This window comes from Marmota flaviventris, chromosome 5 (assembly GCF_047511675.1).
Source record: "Marmota flaviventris isolate mMarFla1 chromosome 5, mMarFla1.hap1, whole genome shotgun sequence".
Taxonomy (NCBI): domain Eukaryota; kingdom Metazoa; phylum Chordata; class Mammalia; order Rodentia; family Sciuridae; genus Marmota; species Marmota flaviventris.
Window position 1 is genome coordinate 31,132,511 of NC_092502.1, and position 19,448 is coordinate 31,151,958.

Sequence of the window (19,448 nt, forward strand, 5' to 3'; positions counted from 1 at the left end):
TCAAGATTCAGATAATATTCATTTTTTTTTTTTTTGTTCTAAGTCAAAACATTTGGAATTAAAATTGTTTTCTGATTTACTCACCTTCTTGGTTGACAGCTGAATTAAATGAAGACTGGGGTGCAGGTCTATGTGAATTCTGGAGCATGGGGTCCCTTACTGGAGGTGGACCTCTAGGTGGAGGGGGCCCACGAGGAGTTCCTGGTTGAAAAGTGGTAGGCAGAGGTGGATTCCTTAAGGGAAGTGATGAACCTTTGGAAACATTGTTTTTTTTTTCACATCATTTAAGAACTTAAGACAAAGGCCAAAAACAATCTTTACCAAAGCTGAACAACTTCCAAATTTACATTTTAATTATAAACCCCAACAAATTATTAGAAATACAGTAAACTTCCTAACTGTATGACTTCATGGTCTCATATGTATGCCTTACATATTTCCATCTCTATCCTACCATGTTTCTTATCTATCAGTTATTAAGCAATATAAAGAAATAAGTATCAAGAGGCTGGGGTTTTGGCTCAGCAGTAGAGCACTTTCCTGGCATGTGTGAGGTCCTGGGTTTGAATCTCAGCACCACATACAAATAAATAAAATAAAGGTCCATCAACAACTTACCTGTGAGGCCCTGAGTTCAATCCTCAGCATCACATAAAAATAAGTAAATAAAATAAGGGTACTGTTTCCAACTACAACTTAAAAAAAATACATTTTATTTATTTATATTTATATATATATATATATATATATATATATATATATATATATATATATAAAAGAAGTATCAAATCACTTCTAGAGTAGATTCAATGCCATGCTAATTGATTAATTCTTCATTAACTGATTACAGAGATTTAAGCAGCCTTGTGAAATATTCTAATAGAAACTAACATGAATAAAATTCTATTAATTTTCTTACTAATTTCTAAATATTTTACTAATTTTGTTTGCAAATATAATCTGCTCAACTAACATCAACAAGTTGACAGCTTTCTAAAAATACAAATTAATAATTTGTAAACTAAGTTGTAACAATTTCCCAAGTTTTATTTAATTTTGCTTCGTTTTTAATTTCTGTGGTATTAGGGATGCGAACCCAGGGTGCTCCACTACTGAGCTACATCCCTAGTTCTTTCTATCTATCTATCTATCTATCCATTCATTCATTCATTAATTCATTTTTGGTACTGGGGGATTGAATTCAGGGGCACTTAACCACTGAGCCAGATCCTCAGTCCTTTTTTTAATATTTTGTTTAGAGACAGGGTCTCACTGAGTTGCTCAGGGCCTCATCAAGTTGCTGAGGCTGGCTTTGAACTCACAATCTTCCTGCCTCAGCCTCCTGAGCCACTGGAATTAGAGGCGTTTGCCACCGCACCTGACTTTATTTTTTATTTTAAGGCAGGTTCTCAATTGTAAGGCTTCCCTCAAATTTTCAATCCTCCTGCCTCAACATTCCAAATTGCTGGGATTACAGGTGTGTAACACTATATCCAGCCTAATTTTGCCGGGATATAACTACTAAAGATGAGATTATAAATTTGTGCACTGTTCAGTGTTTACCAAGTAATAAAGTTAGTTTACTTTCTATATTGGTTTAAATACTTTATAGATACAGCTGGGAGTGTTGTTGTGTGGTATAGCACTTGCATGTGCATGAGGCCCTAAGTTTGATCAATAGCACTACAAACACACGCGCACCCGCGCATATATGTATATGATCATAAGCATTTTTTTTTTTTGACCGTGAGAGTGTTTTACTCAATTTGTAGAGAACAGTTTTAAAACAAATGTTAGTACACTCTTACAACACTGGTTTGCTCATGTGACATTTTCTCCATCTGCACCAATTGTTATTACAAAAAAATCCAAAAAGTAAAAATTCATTACAATATTTGCAGTGTAACCACTAATTTTGCCTAAACAAAAGCTAATTTCTACAAAACCATAAACTTAATGCAGTTTTATTAAGAGATTCAAAATTCTCTCAATTAACTGGATATACATAGTGATATATGTGAATATATATATATATATTTTAAAGCAGGAAATCTCAAAAAACAAAAAGGGAAAAAAAAAGTAAAAGTAGTTAAATATTTTGATCTGACAGTTCCTACAAATAGTAATATCCGCTACGTATAAAGGAAACCATTATATGTGGTACAAATCCTAGAGAGCAAGTAGGAAATGTGGAGCAGAAACAGTCACAATCCGCCCCAGGCTGGGCCTGTTCTAATGGAACCCAGGGCAGTAGGCTGCATCACGAAGCCATTGTGCGCCACACTAAAACCCCCACCCTGTGGCAGTTGCAGTGAGAAGACTCTGAAAGAGACAAACGCTCTTTTCTTCGTACAATCCCGACCGGAATCTCTGTGAGGCTGCATGGTCAGGACCTTACAGAGAGAGCAAGGAGGCCCTCAAAACGATGCCCAAGTGTAAGAGGTAACTAGCCAGGCATCTCGACCACTGCCCCCTTATTGTGATCAGATACAACTTACAAAAAGGAAAATGGCAATTTCTGGTGACAGTATTAAAAAATCAAGTAGACACCGGCATCAGAAAAACCAAACTGCAAAAGAGAATCTTCTAAAAGGATGAATACCCTGCCAGGGACACCTCTGGGCCCAGGAAGCCTGCTCAGGCACCACTCACTCACTGGGAGCTGCTCGGGCAGGAGTCTACTTTCTCAGAGTTCAAGTACAAAAGCAGGACGGGGGAGACCCTCCAAGTTGGTGCTGCCATGGTGCTATGAGTTAGCTGTCGGGGAGGTGGCCAGTCTCTTGTCCTCAGGAGCCGTGGTGCAGGTACATGGCACCAAGGACGGCGCTGTCACACCGCTGCTCCACCCGCACGCAGCTGGAGTGCTCGACCACGCTGCTCAGCTCAGGGATGCTCTCGGCAGTGTCCCCAAAACCGTGGTAATGTCCATACTGCAAGTTCTCCCCAATGTCCTCCACCCAGGAGGGCCTGCTGGCCACGCAGCTACTGGGGCTTCCATTCAGGTGCAGAGAACCGCACATCTCAGGGTTAACACTCATGGTCTTTTCTGGCTCCTCAGTCCCATTAACACAGACAGAACCCACTAATCCATTGCTAATTCCATTAGGTCCTGTCAAGCCCGGGTCATTCCTGCTTTCCATCCCATTGAGCGGGGCCACGCAGGGGAAATCCAAATGTCCATTGATGACACATCCATTTGTCAATGTATTCGATACGGAGCTACTGTTTTTCATATCTGTTACAGCAGAAAATTCTCTAACAACGTGCATTCTGTCAGCGTCGTCTTCGGTCTCGCCGTTCATTAGTGGCATGGCGTAGTCCAGGCTTGGAACTCCAGTTCTGGCTTTCTGCACTCCCAAGGATTCCGAATCTTCTAAGCATCTCTTTCGATTTGTTCCCACACTAACACGATTGGGAAATCCGTTTTCATGGCCCCCACTCAAGGCACCATTATGACAGAAACGGTTCAGGTGACAATTCTGGAGGTTCAAGAGAAACTGGGTGCACTCTTGGAAACCCTGGGTTTGTGCAATGTCTGCTGCTGTCAGGCCACTGGCATTTCTCAAGCTCAACAGTACGCCTCGTGTGCAGAAAGGAAGCGATACTGAGCATTCAATGCCACAACCGTAAGGTTTTCGGAGAAGCACCTGTGGCAGTTTCAGCAGTTTCTATATGGAATGCTCCCCCTTTCTAGGATTATCAGTATGAGCTCCGTTCGCCACCAGGGCACTGATGCACTCGAGGCTCCCGGAGCGGGCTGCCTTGTGAATGGGAGTTTCCCCCTCACAGTCCGGTTTGTTAATGTTGGCCCCTGCTTGGATCAGCCAGACTAGGCACTGAGGATGTCCTTCAAAAGCGGCGATGTGAGCTGGAGTCTGGGCATAGCGTGTAGTGGACACATTCAGGGTGGCTCCAGCTCTCACCAACTGCATTAAGCACTCCAAGACTCAGGCTGAGACTCGTCTCTGAGGAACAGCACGACTGCACAGCGAGGGACTGAGCCGCTCCCTCTAAATTTTTAAGGGCCACTGTCTCTCCAGAGAGGCGACGCTCAGCAGACTCTCCGGACAGCCGCCGCTGACTGTCCCCAGCGACCGGCGTCCGGCCCTCCGGAACGCGCCGCACGGCTCCGCTAAGCACGCGCGGCCTCCGCACAACCGCAGCGCAGTCCGGCCATTCCCTCCAAAAGCAGTCCCCCGACGAAGCTCCCCGCCGAAGAGACTGCGCGGCGGACCCCACCATAGCATCTGCCAGGGCCCAGCCCGCCTCGGGAGCTTGGGGGTTTGAAACCCCGCCAGCCGGACTAGCCGCCGCACATGCGCCCTGGGCCCTCCGATCATAAGCATTTTATCATATGTTAAAAACATATAGATTTCACCAGGCATAGTGGCTGATGCCTGTAATCAAGTGACTCAGGAGCCTGAGGCAGGAGGATTGCAAGTTCAAAGTCAACCTCAGCAACTTAGCACCCCTAGGTTCAATATATGATGTTTTGCCTAATACAGTGGTGCACGCCTATAATCCCAGCAACTCAGGAGCCTGAGGCAGGATCACAGGTTTGAGATCAGTCTCAACAACTTTACAAGACCCTCAGCAACTGAGACCCTATCTCAAAATGAAAGATAGCTGGGCACAGTGGTACAATATCCTGCACAGCTCAGGAAGCTGTGGCAGGAAGATAACAAGTTCAAAGCCAACTTCAGCAACTTAGCAAAACCCTAAGCAAGACCCTGTCTCTAAATAAAATATAAAAAAGCACTGGGGAGGGCTGGGGATGTGGCTCAAGCGGTAGCACGCTCGCCTGGCATGCGTGCGGCCTCGGGTTCGATCCTCAGCACCACATACAAACAAAGATGTTGTGTCTGCCGAAAACCAAAAAATAAATATTAAAAAATTCAAAAAACAAAAAAAGCGCTGGGGATGTGGCTCAGTGGTTAAGTGTCCCCGGGTTCAATGCCCTGTACCAAAATGTGTGTGCATGCTTAAGGGTTTTTTTGAGCTAGATTTCATCATGTTACCCATGCTAGCCTTGAACTCCTAGACTCACTCAAGTTATCCTCCTGCCTTTACCTGTCAAATAGCTAGGACTGAAAGCATGTACCACGATGGCACCTGGCTTTTTTTTTTTTTTTAATTAAATAAATATTTTAAAGCTAGTTTACCTTCTGTAACGGTTTAAATATTGTTAGGAACATTCCTTAGGCTTAAAAATTGGTAAATTAGCCAGCTACAGTGCTATACGCACCTGTAGTCTCAGTTACTCAGGAGGCTAGGGCAGGAGGATCAGGAGTTGCAGGTGAGCCTGGGCAAATTAGCAAGACCCTGTCTTAAATAAGTAAATAAAATTTGGCAATGATTTAAGTTTATACACAAGCATTATGAAATACTGATATCCAATAGGTTTTAAAAGTACCCCTCAAACCAAGAATGACACAATATTTATCCTTGTATCAACCAGGTTATCACTGCCCTAATTTTATCATTTTCTATTTGGGACATAAATCCTGACTCTATAAAAACTAGATGAGTTACTTTTTAAGGATATTCTATGTGATATCAAAGTTTCAAACCCACAACTATCTATTCTTTCAAGATAACCACATTACTTCGACCTCCCTTCTCATTGCCAAAGTCTACAAAGTAGATGAAACACCACTGGTATATTTTTCATTCCAGGACTTTTTAAAAAATTTGTTTGTAAGTAACATAGGCAATAAATTTTACTTATAGTATACAGTTAACTCTATATTTTATACAATTAAAGGAATAAATGCACCCAAATGCACAGGTGCAGTGGCGCACACCTGTAAGTAATCCCGGCAAATCAGGTTGAGGTAAGAGGATCAAAATTTTGAGGTAGGTCTGGGGAACTTAGCAAGGCCCTTTCTCAAAATTAAAAGGGCTGGGGATGTGGTAGAGTACCCCTTAAATTCAATCCCCAGTACCAAAAAATAAAAAGCATCACTGTTAAATTCTCCAGGACCAAATTGAAAAATCATTGTTATTCAAAAACCTTATAGCTCCCAAGAAGACTGATCTGCTTTTTGTTGGCAAAAGTGAAAACAAAGATTACAGAAATGCAACTCCCTATCTAAGAGGCACCCACATATATCTATGGCACAAAGGGGCAAGGTACACTACCAACTCAGCATGAACAAGAATGCATGATACATCTGACCACAAAGATATAACAACCTAATGATTAACAAACTACAAGTAAGCTTATAGAGTTTTTACAACTTTTAGAAGAATATTTTGAACTTGGGACATGCTACATTTCATATAATAGACTTTTTGTAGAAGTTGGAAAATTTTTTTTCTTTTTCTGCAGTGCTGGGGATTGAACCCAGGCCTCACACATGCTAAGCAATCATCTAGTTGAATAATTCTTATTTATAACAGTAGAGTTTAAGAATCAGGCCAATTAATGTAAAGATGCTAAAAGGCAGCCTATTAGGAAAAGTCAGAAAATTTAGTATGAGGATTAGAAAACAGCATAACTTATATACTCAGTTTTGTTTTGTTTTTTGTTATTGTACTGGGGATTGAAATCAGGGGCATTTGACCACTGAGCCATATCCCCAGCCCTATTTTGTATGGGTCTCACACAGTTGATTAGCACCTCACTTCTGCTAAGCCTGGCTTTGAACTCACAATCCTCCTGCTTCAGGCTCCCAAGGATACTCAGCAGTTTTTGATACCAGACTATCAGGTATCTATTATCAAGTATGTGTTGAAAAAAACAAGTGAAAAGCATGGATTTTCTTCTTTTTTTTTTTTTTTTTAGACAACTTGAAAAGCATGGATTTTCTTCTTCTTTTTTTTTTAGACATCTCATAAGAAAAAAACAAGAGGAATCATACATTTAGGTTCATTTTAAGATTATACATCTTTCTTTTCCCTTCTTTTATGTGGAAATGTTCATAAGTTTCAGCACTTATATGTCTCTCTCATTACATCTATGCTGCAATCTAAATGATCTACCTGAGGGCTTCTGTTAAAGCCAAAGTAATTTCAGATTATTGATCATATGCCTTTTTAAAAGATACATCAGCTGAGTGTGATGATGCATGCCTATAATCCTAGATGCTCAGGAGGCTGAGGCAGGAGGACTGCAAGTTCTAAACCAGCCCCCAAAACTCAGTGAGACCCTATCTCTAAATAAAAAATAAAAAGGGCAGGGGACGTAGCTCAGTGATTAAGTGCCCCTGGATTCAATCCTTGGTACCAAAAGAAAAAAAAGACACACCTACCCTTAAATATATCCCCCCCCACCCCACCCAGAGTCCCATTTCACTACGTTGCCAAGGCTGGCCCAAAACTACTGGGTTGAAGCAATGTTCCTTCCTCAGCCTCCCAAGTAGCTAGGAAGCTGGGGAAAATAGTTTTTACATAGTATGTTTTCCCAAACTATTTTCTTGTGACTTTGGGCAAACTTTGAAACTTCATATTTGTTAGCTATAAGAGACTACGGTGAAGATTAAATAAGATATCATGTATAACTAATTAGAACAAGTAAAAATATATATATATATTCTAAAAAACAAAAAGATTAAATAAGATAATGCATAACAGTTTGATAAAGTGCTAGACAATATTATAAATGTTCAATAAATGTTACCTATCATTATTAAAAATAAAACAAATATGCTGGATTCGGTGATGCACACCTTTAATCCCAACCATTCAGAGGCTAAAGCAGGAGGATCACAAGTTCCAAAGTGAGCCTCAGCAACTTAGCAAGACCCTGTCTCAAAATAAAAAATAGAAAAGGCTGGGAATTTAGCTCAGTAGGATAAAGCACCCCTGGTATTGCCCTCCCCAAAAGAATATGCATTAATTCAAGAGATAGATGCTCACACATGGTGTCAACTGAACCAGAGTAAAAGTAATCTAATGGATTCTGGGCTACCAGTTGTGAGTCAGAAAATTTCCACAGAGAGATGAGGGTTCACTGGCAGAGGATATGCTCAGCAAGGGGAAGGTTAAGGTTCAATCTCCAAAATCCTCCGCCCACCCAATTTATATCAAGAAACGAAGTTTCTAAAAGATTCCTTAATCTTGGGCTGGAGTTACAGCTCAGTGGTACAGCACTTGCCTAGCTAGCATGTATGAGGCACTGGGTTTGATCCTCAGCACCACATAAAAATAAATAAAATAAAGGTATTGTGTCCATTTATTTAGAAAAAAAATTTTTTTTTCTAAATAAAAAGAATACTTAAATCTTTACAAGGCCAAAATGTATTCACTAGGGCCAGTGGCTGGTCAGAGGCTTAAAAAGTATTAACAAGCTACAAAACTGATGGAGTGTACACCATAAATAAGAAATACATGAATTTTTTTTAAAAGGTTAACTATTCATATTAACTATTTCACTTGGAACTTGTTACTTGTTCACTTTCTTGAAAAGTGCAAAATCAATCTGCAGATCCCAATATGGAATTTTAAACACTTTTCAAAGTAACACTATTAATGTTGATAAATTTCTAAGATTCTGATCATCTGAAAAGCAAAAACACAAAGGTGAAATGGTTTTTAAAGCTATTTCTGAACCAGAAGTAGTTTACAAAATACAATGATGGGGAGAGGTGGTGGCTGGAGTAGTGGCTCAGTGGCAGATCACTTGCCTGGCATGTGTGAGGCACTGGGTTCAATACTCAGCACCACATATAAATAAATAAAATAAAGGTCCACTGACAACTAAAAAATATTTTTAAAAAATACAATGATTGGGCTGGGGGTATAGCTCAGTTGGTAGAGTGCTTGCCTTGCATGTAGAAGGCCCTGAGTTCAATAACCAGCACCCCCTCCCCCCAAAAAAACAATGATCATCCAGTCCAAGAATATATGGTTTTTCTCTCCCAAAACGATATACAGATTCAATTCAACATCAAAAACAAAACCCTAGGTATCTTTTCTACAAAACTTAACAAGCTGATTCTAAAAATCTTAAGAAAATACAAGGAAACCAGAAAAGCCAAAATAATCCTGAAAGCAAGAGTTAGAGAAGTAAAGCTTCATGAATTCAAAGTTACTACAAAATCAATAGCAATCAAGATATATGGAGGGGAGGGGTTGGGGTTGTGGCTCAACGGTAGCGCACTTGCCTAGCATGCGTGAGGCACTGGGTTTGATTCTCAGCACCACATACAAATAAGTGAAAATAAAAGCCCATCAACAATTAAAAAAATTTTTTAAAAAGATATATTGGGGGGGGCTTCATGATAAAGGATTTACTTAGCAAACAAAAAGGTCTGGGTTTGATCCCCAGTACTACCACCACACACACACACACACACACACACACACACACACCAAAGAAAGTAACTCAAGTAAGAAATGCAGTGGAAAAAAAAATATTTGGTAAATATAATAAAAATATATTTGGTAATATAATAAAAACACACATACAGATCAATGAAATAAAATTGGGATTCCAGAAATAAACCCTTAACTTATGATTAATTGAATTTTAACAAAGGTACTAACAATAGACTAGTATTTCCATTAGATAGTGCTGAGACAAAGGCACAGATAGCCACATGCAAAAAAATGAAACTGAACCCCTACCTATCAACATACACAAAAATTAAAATTAACCAAAGACCTAAACATAAGAGCTGAAATTATAAAACTTTCAGAAGAAAACATACATATAAATTTCTGCCCATTGCACTAGGCACTAACCACAGCTGTGCTCAGTAACACTCCTCACTCCAAAAGCATTGTCTCAGTTGGACATGGTGGCATATGCCTGTAATTCCAGAGACTCAGGAGGCTATATGCAATTTAGCAAGACCCTGTCTCAAAAGAAAAATTATAAAGGGATGGAGATATAGTTCAGTGATAAAGTGTACCTGTGTTCAAAGCCCAGTACTCCCCCCACAAAAAAAAAAAAAGCACTGTCTTTAGACCTGTCCCTTCACAACTCCACAGTTCTGCAAATTTGAAGTCAAAAACTGCCTGCAGCCATGCCAAAAAGTAATGTAAGCCTCAGATTAGGATCAAAGAGAAACCATAACAATTCAGCATCCCTAGACAGTAAGGTAGAAACCAGTTAATAAAAGTAATGGTGAGGGGCTGGGGTTGTGGCTCAGTGGGAGAGCACTTGCCTAGCACATGTGAGGCCCTGGGTTTGATCCTCAGCACCACATTAAAAAATGAATAAACAAATAAAGGTATTGTGTCCATCTACAACTAAAAAATATTTAAAAAAAAAAAGTGGTGGCAAGTTTAAAGCCAACCTCGGCAATTTAGTGAGGCCATACATAAGCAACTCAGTGAGACCCTCTCTCTAAATAAAAATTTAAAAGGGCTGGGGATGTGGCTCAGTGGTTAACTGCCCTTTGGTTCAATCCCCAGGACAAAAAAAAAAAAAAAAATACAAGCAACAATAAATGTTGGCAAGAACGTGGGGAAAAAGGTACACTCACACATTCCTGGTGGGACTGCAAATTGGTACAACCACTATGGAAAGCCATATGGAGATTCCTCAAAACTTGGAATGGAACCACCATTTGACCCAATTATCCCACTCCTTGGTATAAACCAAGGACTTAAAATCAGCATACTTACAGTGATGCCGCCACATCAATGTTTAAAGCAGCTCAATTCACAATAGCTAAGTTTAATGGAACCAACCTAAGTGCCCTTCAACAGATGAATGGATAAAGAAAATGTGGTATACATACACAATAGAATATTACTCAGCCTTAAAGAAGAATAAAACATGGCATTTGCAATTAAATGGATGGAGCTACAGAATATTATGCTAAGTGAAATAAGCCAAACCCAAAACACCAAAGGCCAAATGTTTTTTCTGATACATGGATGCTAATTTACAATAAGGGGAGGGGGCACTAGGGAAGAACAGAAATACTTTGGATTAGATAGAGGGGAATGAAAAGAGGGGAGCAGGTATGGGAGTAGAAAAAATATGTAGAATGAATCAAATATTATTCCCCTATGTGCATATATGATTACATAACAGGTATAACTCTATATCATGTACAACCAAAAGAATAAGAAGTTATACTCCATAAATGCATTCTACTGTCATGTATAACTAATTAGAACAAAAAAGAAAAGAAAAAAAAAAAGCACATTTTATTGTTGTGTATAACTAAAAAGAATTTTAAAAAAAGCCAAAAGTAGTGGCCAGTCCCTGAGGAAGTGGTTCTGCAAATATCACAAGTGACTCAAAGAAAAACAGCCTGTAGCTATTCAGAGGCTGAGGGAGGATTGCTTGAGCTCAGGAGTTCAAGGCCAGCCTGAGCAACATAGTAAGACCCCATCACAAGAAAGGAAGAAAGGAAGAAAGAAAAAGAATACCTTCAAAGGAAAGAAGCAAAGCAGAAATAATTCATTAATTTAAGTTACTGAGTTAATTCAAAGATATTACAAGTAATTTACTTAAAGATTTATAATAATTTTTTAAACCAACAATTTTCCATGTGGTTTTAAGGCTTTAAGTATTCATTCAAATCTCTAAACAAGCAAAAGTTGTTTATTTCTACATTTTTAACATTCCTAATAATACTACCTGATTTTATGAAGCTGTTTTGAAGTGAAGGGTCTCCAGAAGAAACATATTGATGATTTGTTGTTAAGTTTGTACTCCCCAATGCAGTCGGTTGGGATAATGCACGAGGATAATGGTTTGTCTGTGATCCTGTGGGCGGATAGTTATATTGCCAATTTGGATGTGGTGGTATGTTGGCTCCAGGAAGAAAGCTACCAGAAGGCATCGGTGCAGCAGCTGGATTCTGAGAAGCAGGTAGTGGCATTCGAGGAACAGGACCACTATGGAGTGAAGGTGTCACTGTATTAGAAGCTACAGGTGGTCTATTAATAGTTTGCCCAGATCCCTGAGAACCACCGTAGTTAGACTGTCCAGAGACTGGATTCAAAGTCTTTGCTGGTATTAGATGAGGATAGGATCCTGGAAGCTGGAAATTATATCCTTGACTCACTGACAATTGTGAAGACATCAGTGCATTTTGAACAGGACCTTCCAATAAGAAGAGAAGGAAAAATTAGTCTTTCAAGTGAATATAACAACACTTTAAAAAAATACAGTAGCCCCAGGCCCAGTATTGCACACCTGCAACTTGGGAGGCAAAGCTAGGAGGATTGCCAAATTCAAGGTCAGCCGCAGCAACTTGAACAAGGGTCTAAGCAACTTAGCGAGATCCTGTCTCAAAAAATAAAAAGGGCTGGGGATGTGGCTCAGTGGTTAAGTGACCATGTGTTCAATTCCCAGTACAAAAACTTAAAATTAAAATAAAAAATAAGTAGTCCCAAGAGTGGTAGTGCCTGGCTGTAATCCCAGTTGCTCTGAAGGCTGAGGCAGGAAGATCACAAGTTGGAGATCAGCCTGAGCAATTCAGTGAGAACCTGTCTCAAAATTTAAAAAAAAAAATTTAAAAAAATAAAAATAGGGGTAGGGATGTAGCTGAGTGGTAGAGGCACTCCTGGGTTCAATCCCTAGTATGGCAAAAATATTATTAAAATTTTTCAAAATAGGCATATAATTCAAAGAAGATATACAAATGGCTAATAAGCACATGCAAAGACACTGAACATTATTAATCATTAGAGAAATACAAATATCAGTCATTAAATAAACACAAAGCAAAACGACAACAAGGTACCACTCACTATCATCTAGAATGTTTAAAACAGACCAACAAAAAGGGAAAAAAACAGCCGGAGCACAGTAACACATGCCTGTAATCCCAGCAGCTCGGGAGGCAAGAAGATCGCTAGTTCAAAGCCAGCCTCAGCAAAAGCTTAGTGCCTAAACTCAGTGACACCATGTCTTTATATTAAAAAAATACATAAAATAGAGCCAGGTGTGGTGGCACATACCTATAATCCCAAAGGCTCAGAAAGCTGAGACAGGAGGATCTCGAGTTCAAAGCAGCCTCAGCAAAAGCAAGGCACTAAGCAACTCAGTGAGACCCTGTCTCTAAATAAAATACAAAATCAGGCTGGGGATATGGCTCAGTGGTTGAGTGCCTTTGAGTTCAATCCCCAGTACCAAAAAAAAACATAAAAAATAGGGCTGAGGATGTGCCTCAATGGTTGAGTGACCTTGAGTTCAATGGTAATTTTATTTTATTTTATCGGTTCTTCTCATATATGACAGTAGAATCCATTTTGATAAAATTATACAATACAAGCATGGGATAAATCTTATTCTAATCAGAATCCCATGGTGGGATTCACTTAGGTATTTTAATATGTGTACATAGGAAAATTATGATAGATTTATTCTACAGTCTTTCCTATTCCTATCCCTGTATCAACACCAAATTTCATCTTCATCCAGAATTATATGAATAACCATCTAGTTGGTTTTCTGACTTGAATTCCTGGTAGTTACAATAGATTAAGAAATAATCCCACCCTAAAATCTTGGTATTCTTTGGCTTGCTATGACCAAGATTTCCTGTATAAATAGATGCCATCAGAGTCAAATCCTTTTAGTTAAGTGTTCATTCTTGAGCAAAATATTTTACCTTTTGTACTGAGTATAGAGTCACACATTAATAATTCCAGTACTCAGAGGGCTGTGAAGAGGATATCTGGAGTCCAGCCTGGACAACATACCAAAACCAACAACAACAAAAAGAGAATTGCAAGCTTGAGCTTTGGGTTGATGTCCAGCACCAAGATATTTAACTTCTCTGTACCTCAGTTTCCTTATCTATAAAATGGGAAAAGTAATAGGATCACACTTATTGTGTATTTTAAGTGGAAACAACTCACATAGAAGTCCATTTCCTAATCCCTGGAATTGTGTTAGGTTATATGACAAAGGAGAATAAGGCTGAAAATGCAATTTAGGTTGCTAATCAACTGACCTTAAAATGGGATAATTGGGGCAGGCTGGGGTTGTGGCTCAGCCGTAGAGTGCTTGCTTGCCTAGCACATGCAAGTTGCTGGGTTAGGTGCAAGGCGCTGGGTTCGATCCTCAGTACCACATAAAAATAAATAAATAAAATGGGATGACTGGGGCTGAGATTGTGGCTCAGCGGTAGAGTGCTTGCCTAGCAGGTGTGAGGCCCTGGGTTCAATCCTCAGCACCACATAAAAATAAATAAATAAAAATAAGCATTGTGCCAACTACAACTAAAAAATAAATATTTAAAAAATGGGATTATTATTAGGATATATCTAATGTAATCACAAGGGTGAAAGAAGGAGGCAAGAGTCAGTGTCAGAGTGATGCTATGTGAGACCCACCAAGCCCACTGTTGGCTTTGCAGATGGAAGAAGACTACCAGCCAAGGACTGTTGGAGAAGAGCCTCCAGAAGATAGAAAAAGGCAAGAAAACAGATTCTCTCACAGAAGCTACAGAAAGGATTATAGCCCTAAAAATACCTTGATATTAACTCAGCGAGACCAAAGTCAGACTTCTGACCTCTAGAACTTAATTTTGTGTTGGTTGAAGACACTAAATTTGTGGTAATTTGTTAAAGCAGTAACAGAAAACCGATAAAATGTGAGAATGAGATTTATGTGAAACATTTATAACAGTGTTTTTCGTATAGTTAGCACTTTTTATTATTAATTTTTTTTTTTCAGTATCAGAGATCAAACCCAGGGGCACTTTACCCCACATCTACATCCCCAGTCATTTTTATTTTTTACTTTGAGATAGGGTCTCACCGAGTTACCCAGGCTGGCCTTGAATTTTCAGTCTTCCTACTCAGCCTTCCAAATTGCTGGGATTATAGGCATGTGTCACTAAGTAAGGCTAATTAGCATTCTTGAAATGTTCTCTACTGGCATTATCCAAAAAAAACCCCATATATTTGTGTCCTGAACACTGCAGCAAAATTATAAATCTGATATTAGTAAAGCAAATTATTTGAACTAATCTTTTTTTTCTTGTCTGTCATCTGTTAAAGAACAGCTCTATTAATTAAGAACATTCTTAGGACGCAAAGGTGAATAAGGTCCATTTCATCCCTGTACTCCTCCGATAGCTCAGTCTAGATTGGCAAATACCAGGCACTCCAATAGAGAGTGATATGATAGGGGAACCCTATGACACTGAGAGCCCCAAAGTAGGCAACACTTGGGCTAGACTAAAGACAGAAAGGTAGCAAAGATGGTTTCCCGAGGAAGGGAATTTTAAGCTAAAACCTGAGAAGGCTGGGGTGTAGTTCAGTGATACAGAATGTGCATAGCATGTGCTAGGCCCTGTATTTCATCCCCAATACAAAACAAACAAGCCCGAAAAATAAAGAATAGCCTCAGGAAAAAGAGTATATTACAAAAAAAAAAAAAAAAAAAAAGTGTTTCAGTAAGGCTGGGGTTGTGGCTCAGTGGTACAGCACTTGCCTAGCACGTGTGTGGCCCTGGGTTCAATCCTGAGCACCCATATAAATAAAAACAAAATAAAGGTATTGTGTCCACCTACAACTAAAAAACTATAAAAAAAAAAAAAAAAAAAAAAGTGTTCCTGTAAACCAGGCATGGTGACACATGCCTGTATTCCCAGCGGTTTGGGAGGCTGAGGCAGAAGGATTGCAAGGTCAAAACTAGCCTCAGCAATTTAGCAAGGCCCTAAGCAAATTAGTGAAACCCTATATTAAAATTTAAAAATAAAAATAAAAAGGACTGGGAATGTGGCTCAGTGGTAAAGTGACTCTGGATTCAATCTCTGGTACCAAAAAAGGGAAAAAAAAAAAAAGTGTTCCTGTAAAGGAATTTATATTTACAACAGCTTGTGATGGTGGAAAGGCATTCTGAAAAAAGCTCAGTATGACAAGAGCAAATTGTTGAGACACTTGCCTGAAGTGAAGCAGGAATTGAGGACTACACTAAAGAAGTATGGATTTGATAAAGAAGTTCAAGTATGGTGGCACATACTTGAACCTAAGAAGTTATAGGAAAAAATTTTTCTCTCTGCAACTGAAAACAATATTCATTTTTTAAAAGGAAGACAAATAACCAGGGAATGATGGGGCTGATGTGTATTTTAAGTAGAAATGATTCACATGGAAGTCCATGTCCTAATTCCTGGAATCAGGTTACACATGACAAAGGGGAATTCTGGTTTCTAATCAAATGACCTTGAAATGGGAAGATTATCAGGATGTATCCAGTGTTATCATGAGTGTGAAAGAGAGCTGAAGGAATAGCCCCAAAGCAGAGCACTTACCGAACATGTGCTAGAGTGGTAGAGTAAGGTGATTAATATGTGCTAGACCCTGGGTTTGATCCCCAGCAACAAACAAACAAATAAGCCTTAAGGAAAAAGAGCTGGTCAGGCATGGTGGCACACAGCTGTTTGAGAGGCTGAGGCAGGAGAAACATGAGTTCAAAGCCAGCCTCAGCAAAATTGACGCGCTAAGCAACCCAATGAGACCCTGTCTATAAATAAAATACAAAATAGGACTTGGGGATGTGGCTCAGTGGTTGAGTGCCCCTAAGTTCAATCCCCAGTACAGAAAGAAAGGAAAAAAAAAAAGAAAGAAAAGACTTAGGAAAATGAATATCAAAGACTGGGTTCAAGCCAAAAAAGTAAATAAAAATAGTGAGTGACCAGGATAGCACCCAACCAGAGCTCCATCATAAAACTAAACAATCCAATCAACTTTGGCTTCAGATAAACTATCATATTATTGAGTGTCTTAAAATTGAACTGTATTTTTCCCATATTTTTATTGGTGCATTATAATTATACATAATGGTGGGACTGGTTGATACATATTCATACATACACACAATATAACGATATAATTTGGCCAATATCATTCCTCAGTATTTCCCTTTCTCTCCCCCTGGTTTCCTTTGATTTTACTGGTCTCCCTTTGATTTTCATGAGACACCCCCTCCTACCTTTCTTTTTCTTCTCCAGCTTTCACATATGAGAGAAAACGTACACCCCTTGCCTTTGAGTTTGGCTTATTTCACTTAACACAACATTCTCAAGTTCCATCCATTTTCCTGCTGGTGACATAATTTCATTCTTCTTTATGGCTGAATAAAACTCCATTGTGTATATATACCACATTTTCTTTATCCATTCATCCACTGATGAACAGCTAGACTGGTTCCATAGTTTGGCTATTGTGAATTGGGCTGCTATAAACATGGGTATGCATGTATCAATATAGTATACTGACTTTGTTTAGAATAAATACCAAGGAGTGATATAGCTGGATCATATGATGGTTCCAAGCTCCATCTCTTTTCTTCTTCTTTCAGGGGAGGAGAGTGGGGTACGGGGATTGAACTCAGGGGCACTTAACTACTGAGCCACATCCTCAATCCTTCTTTGTATTTCATTTAGAGACAGGGTCTCACCGAGTTGTTTTGTGCCTCGCTTTTACTGAGGCTGGCTTTGAACTTGCAATCCGCCTGTCTCAGCCTCCCGAGCCATGGGGATTACAGGTATGTGCCACTGTGACCAGCTTTCCATGCTCAATCTTTTGAGGAACCTCCATAATGATTTCCATAGTGGTGTTACTAATTTACAATACCACCAACAGTGTAAAAGTATTCCTCTCCATCATATCCTCTCCAGCATTTAGTATTGTTTCTATTCTTGATGGCAGCCATTCTAACTGGAATGAGATGAAATCTCAGTATAGTTTTGATTTGCATTTCCCTGATTGCTAAAGATGTTTTTTTCATATATTTGTTGGCCATTTATATTTATTTTTTATAAGTATCTGTTGATGAACTGTACTGCTTTTATAGATATTTTTACTTCAATGTTTTGAATTTATAATGATACAACAGCTATATACATATGGAGTTTATACTGAATTTTGTATTTGTATAGACATTTAACAAAAAGAATTTAACATTTGGGGTCACAGAAATATTTCGTTTCTATACATTAATTTTAAAACATCTGAATTACAATTACAAGTTCAACAGAACAGACAGTATGGGATATAGAAATAATAGGAGTAATAAAGAAAGGAAGGAATCAAGGATGACTCCTAGCTTTCTGACCTGAACAATTCAGTGAATGGACAGTACTATTCATTAGAACAGAAAGATGAAAAAAGATTAGAGAAGGTGGGAAATGATAAAGGGAAAAAGACCAAAGAGGTATTTTATACATAGTAATTTTCAGGTGCCAAGAAATCCAAGTGGAGATGTCTAATAGAAAGATATCTATCTGTGGGCTGGGATTGTGGCTCAGTGGTAGAGCACTCGCCTAGCATGCGTGATGAGCTGGGTTCGATTCTCAGCACCACATACAATAAATAAAATAAAGGTCCATCAACAAAAAAAAAATTAAAAAAAAAAGAAAGATATCTATTTGCAGGGCTGGGTTGTAGTTCAGTGTTAGAGCGCTTGCGCTTGCCTTGCATGTGTGGGGCACTGGGTTCAATCTCAACACCACATTAAAAATAAATAGATATTGTGTCCATCTACAACTAAAAAAAAAAAAAAAAAAACACTTCTTACCTCATAGGGCTATTGTAAGAATTAAATGAGATGATATGAGATGATGCTTATAACAGAACCACAAAGCATAGTGCCTGGGCACATAGTAAGTGACAATAAAATAAGTACTAATTCTTGTTACTATTTCTCTCCCCCCCACCACCCATTTTTTTGTGGTACTGGGCATAAAACCCAGGAGCACTCTACCACTGAGCTATATCCTCAGCCCTTTTTGAGTCTCACTAAGTTGCCCAGGCTGGCTTTAAACTTTTGAACTTACTACTTCAGCCTCCAGAGTAGCTGGGATTACAGGCCACTGTGACCCCTGCAACCAGCACTGTTTCTGTCTTTAAGAAGCTCTCAGTCTATTAGCGGAGATAAAACAAGAAGCACAATGGTTACTACATGCAATATATGGTAGTTTTTTTGTTTGTTTGTTTTTCAGTACCAGGAATTGAACCAGGGGTGCTTAACCAATGAGCCACATCCCCAGCCCTTTTTTTATATTTTATTTTGAGACAAGGTCTCACTAAGTTGCTTAGGGCCTTGCTAAATTGCTGAGGCTGGTTTTGAACTTGTGATCCTCTTGCCTCAGCCTCCTGAGCTGCTGGGATTACAGGTGTGTGCCACTGCACCCAACTGGTAAATTCTAAAAGAGATCTGCAAAAGGTATTGTGGGAATCCAGAGTTACAGCCTCTACTACTGAAAACACAATAATCAGTGTTACAGACCACATGCCACTTTTATTTAGATCATGTTTGTTTCATAATTAAAGACTTCTTATATTAAATACACAATCATAAGCATGATTTACATTAGAGGGAAATTTGAAAATTGACATTTTTGTTACTCCTAAATTAGATGAATAGCATTTTTTTTAAATAGTATTGTTGTTTTTTTCTTTTTAACCTTTATTTTATTTATTTATATGTGGTGCTGAGGATCAAACCCAGCGCCTCACACATGCTAGGCAAGCGCTCCACCACTGAGCTACAGTCCTAGCCCCTTGATGCCCCCTCTGGG

General features: G+C 39.0%; 1 protein-coding gene and 1 pseudogene across 4 annotated transcripts in view; both read right to left on the minus strand.

Annotated features, from left to right (window-relative positions):
* The window catches only part of Sec24a (SEC24 homolog A, COPII coat complex component), an 88,716-nt gene that overhangs the window by 65,084 nt on the left and 4,184 nt on the right, over positions 1-19,448 (minus strand). For 3 of the 4 annotated variants that reach the window (XM_027949586.2, XM_071612064.1, XM_027949585.2), the window contains exons 2-3: positions 11,543-12,010; positions 85-252 (exon numbers count right to left, since the gene is read on the minus strand). In XM_027949586.2, the coding sequence (XP_027805387.2) occupies positions 85-252; positions 11,543-12,010 (636 nt within the window). The remainder of the gene's footprint in view (positions 1-84; positions 253-11,542; positions 12,011-19,448) is intronic. The other variant, XM_071612065.1, reaches the window with a different exon arrangement.
* On the minus strand, positions 1,731-4,073 carry LOC114103789 (ankyrin repeat domain-containing protein 10 pseudogene; annotated as a pseudogene).